This window comes from Clupea harengus, chromosome 19 (genome assembly GCF_900700415.2).
Source record: "Clupea harengus chromosome 19, Ch_v2.0.2, whole genome shotgun sequence".
NCBI lineage: Eukaryota > Metazoa > Chordata > Actinopteri > Clupeiformes > Clupeidae > Clupea > Clupea harengus.
The window spans coordinates 20,941,034-20,943,533 of NC_045170.1; the positions used below are offsets into that span (position 1 = coordinate 20,941,034).

Consider the following 2,500-nt stretch of genomic DNA (forward strand, 5'->3'; position numbering starts at 1 on the left):
CGGCCTTCCCCCCGGCACCACCGACCAGGACCTCATCAAGCTCTGCCAACCGTGAGTCACACACGCACGCATGCATGCACACACACACACACACACACACACACTCACACACACTCACACACACATACACACACACACACACACTCACACACACACATACACGTGTGCACACACAAACATGCATTCATCAGTATATACATTAAAATCATTATACACATGCATATGTGTTTATGTTCACACATAAGCCTACTAACATTTGCAAATTAGCATATACTTGTTCTCATATGCATGTACATACAGACAATCCTACACACAAACACATACAACTCATATACACAGGCACACACACACACACACACGCACACACCCTGTATATTTTACCGCATGCATGCACAGTACACACGCAGGCATAGACAAACATAAGCACATGTACTCTAAATTACCCACTCCTGGCAATGACCTCATTCTGGCACTCATGAATCAGCCTCAAACATGTAGCCTCCTAATCCACATGATCACACACACACATACACATACACATACACACACACACACGCACACACACACACACACACACACACACACACACACACACACACACACACACACACACACGCACAAGTTCACACACACACACACACACACACAAATTCACACACACACTCGGGATCACACTAACAGCTTTGTTCAGGTCCATTAAATTCCGTTGCGTCGAAGGCAGGAAAAGGGTCACGGCCATTAATAAAGACGAGACGGCCTGGCCATGGTGAAATAGAGGGCCAGGCGAGTGCTTGCTTGCGTAACCTTTCCCTGGCTGTTTCTCAAGAGCCGTCTACGTCCAATCCAGCCAATTACTCGGGCATCTCCACCCAGCTCGGAGGGGAAAGGCCCCGCACTGGCCAGCGCTCCTTCATCGGCCCCGGACTATGTGTGTGTGTGTGTGTGTGTGTGTGTGTGTGTGTGTGTGTGTGTGTGTGTGTGTGGTGTGTGTCAGAACACCTCACAGGTTTTTGTGTGGAGCCATTAAAACCCCATCAGCTGGCTCCCCATGCCTGACCTCCACGCCAAATCAGAGCCTTGTTCCCCCAAAAGCGTCTTTACAGTAAAGCTAAAGATGATGTCCGCTCATTGACTTACAATAGGGCCAAGTTCATCTCAGCCTTAAGATGCTTTAGGGAAACAGGGCGCAGGGTCAGAACCAAGTAATCTTCCTGCAATCTCTGGTGCCAGAACTGGGTCCAATGCAGACCAAAGCAGTCCTCTATCTGGGTACTGTGTGGCTGCATGGCTGCAGGTTCCAGCTGCATTTGCATATCATGGCGTGGTCGTTCAGTATGCCTCTCCCTCGCCAGAGATGTGGTACAGCACAATATGTCGCCGGCCAATCAAAAGCTCCATGCATTAAAAGACAAGCGGTTCCCTTTATGTGAAATACCAATTTACCTGCACAAGGCTCAAATTTACAGTGCATTATGTCGCCGTACTGTATATCACATCAGCGGTTCCTTAGAAATGAAACCGTGATCTTGGCCGTGCTTTGTGGTCTTGGCCCTATGTTGCACCAGTGGTTTCACTATGCACTCAAATCAGAACGACATATCTAATGTTGTCAGCAGTATTGCACTACATGTACTGCAGTCTCTGGGGCCACCTTCACCCCTGCTCTTCATCCCTCCTCCTCCTCCTCTGCCTGGCCAGAGAGATGATGCTCAGCCTCCGACAGATTGGGGCATGTAGACGGGCCAGATCTGGGCCACAGTTGGTTATAGAGGTTACACATACCAGCTGGCTCTGAACCAATAGGAAGCTGTGTCTGTGACATGGCGTGAGGCTGTGTCTGTGATGTGTCTGTGACATGGCGTGAGGCTGTGTCTGTGATATGTCTGTGATATGACATGAGGCTGTGTCTGTGATATGTCTGTGATATGACATGAGGCTGTGTCTGTGATATGTCTGTGATATGACATGAGGCTGTGTCTGTGATATGTCTGTGATATGACATGAGGCTGTGTCTGTGATATGTCTGTGATATGACATGAGGCTGTGTCTGTGATATGACATGAGGCTGTGTCTGTGATATGTCATGAGGCTGTGTCTGTGATATGACATGAGGCTGTGTCTGTGATATGTCTGTGATATGACATGAGGCTGTGTCTGTGATATGACATGAGGCTGTGTCTGTGATATGACATGAGGCTGTGTCTGTGATATGTCTGTGATATGGCGTGAGGCTGTGTCTCTGATATGTCTGTGATATGACATGAGGCTGTGTCTGTGATATGACATGAGGCTGTGTCTGTGATATGTCTGTGACATGACATGAGGCTGTGTCTGTGATATGTCTGTGACATGGTGGTAGGCTGTGTCTGTGATATGACATGAGGCTGTGTCTTTGATATGTCTGTGATATGACATGAGGCTGTGTCTGTGATATGTCTGTGATATGACATGAGGCTGTGTCTGTGATATGTCTGTGATATGACATGAGGTTGTGTCTGTG

General features: G+C 48.1%; 1 protein-coding gene across 8 annotated transcripts in view; it reads left to right on the top strand.

Moving 5' to 3' along the window:
• The window catches only part of LOC105903656 (RNA-binding motif, single-stranded-interacting protein 3), a 252,401-nt gene that overhangs the window by 78,923 nt on the left and 170,978 nt on the right, over positions 1-2,500 (top strand). For all 8 annotated transcript variants that reach the window (XM_031586378.2, XM_031586377.2, XM_031586374.2 and 5 more), the window contains exon 2: positions 1-51. This exon is cut by the window's left edge and continues 107 nt beyond it. In XM_031586378.2, coding sequence (XP_031442238.2) covers positions 1-51 — 51 coding nt within the window. The remainder of the gene's footprint in view (positions 52-2,500) is intronic.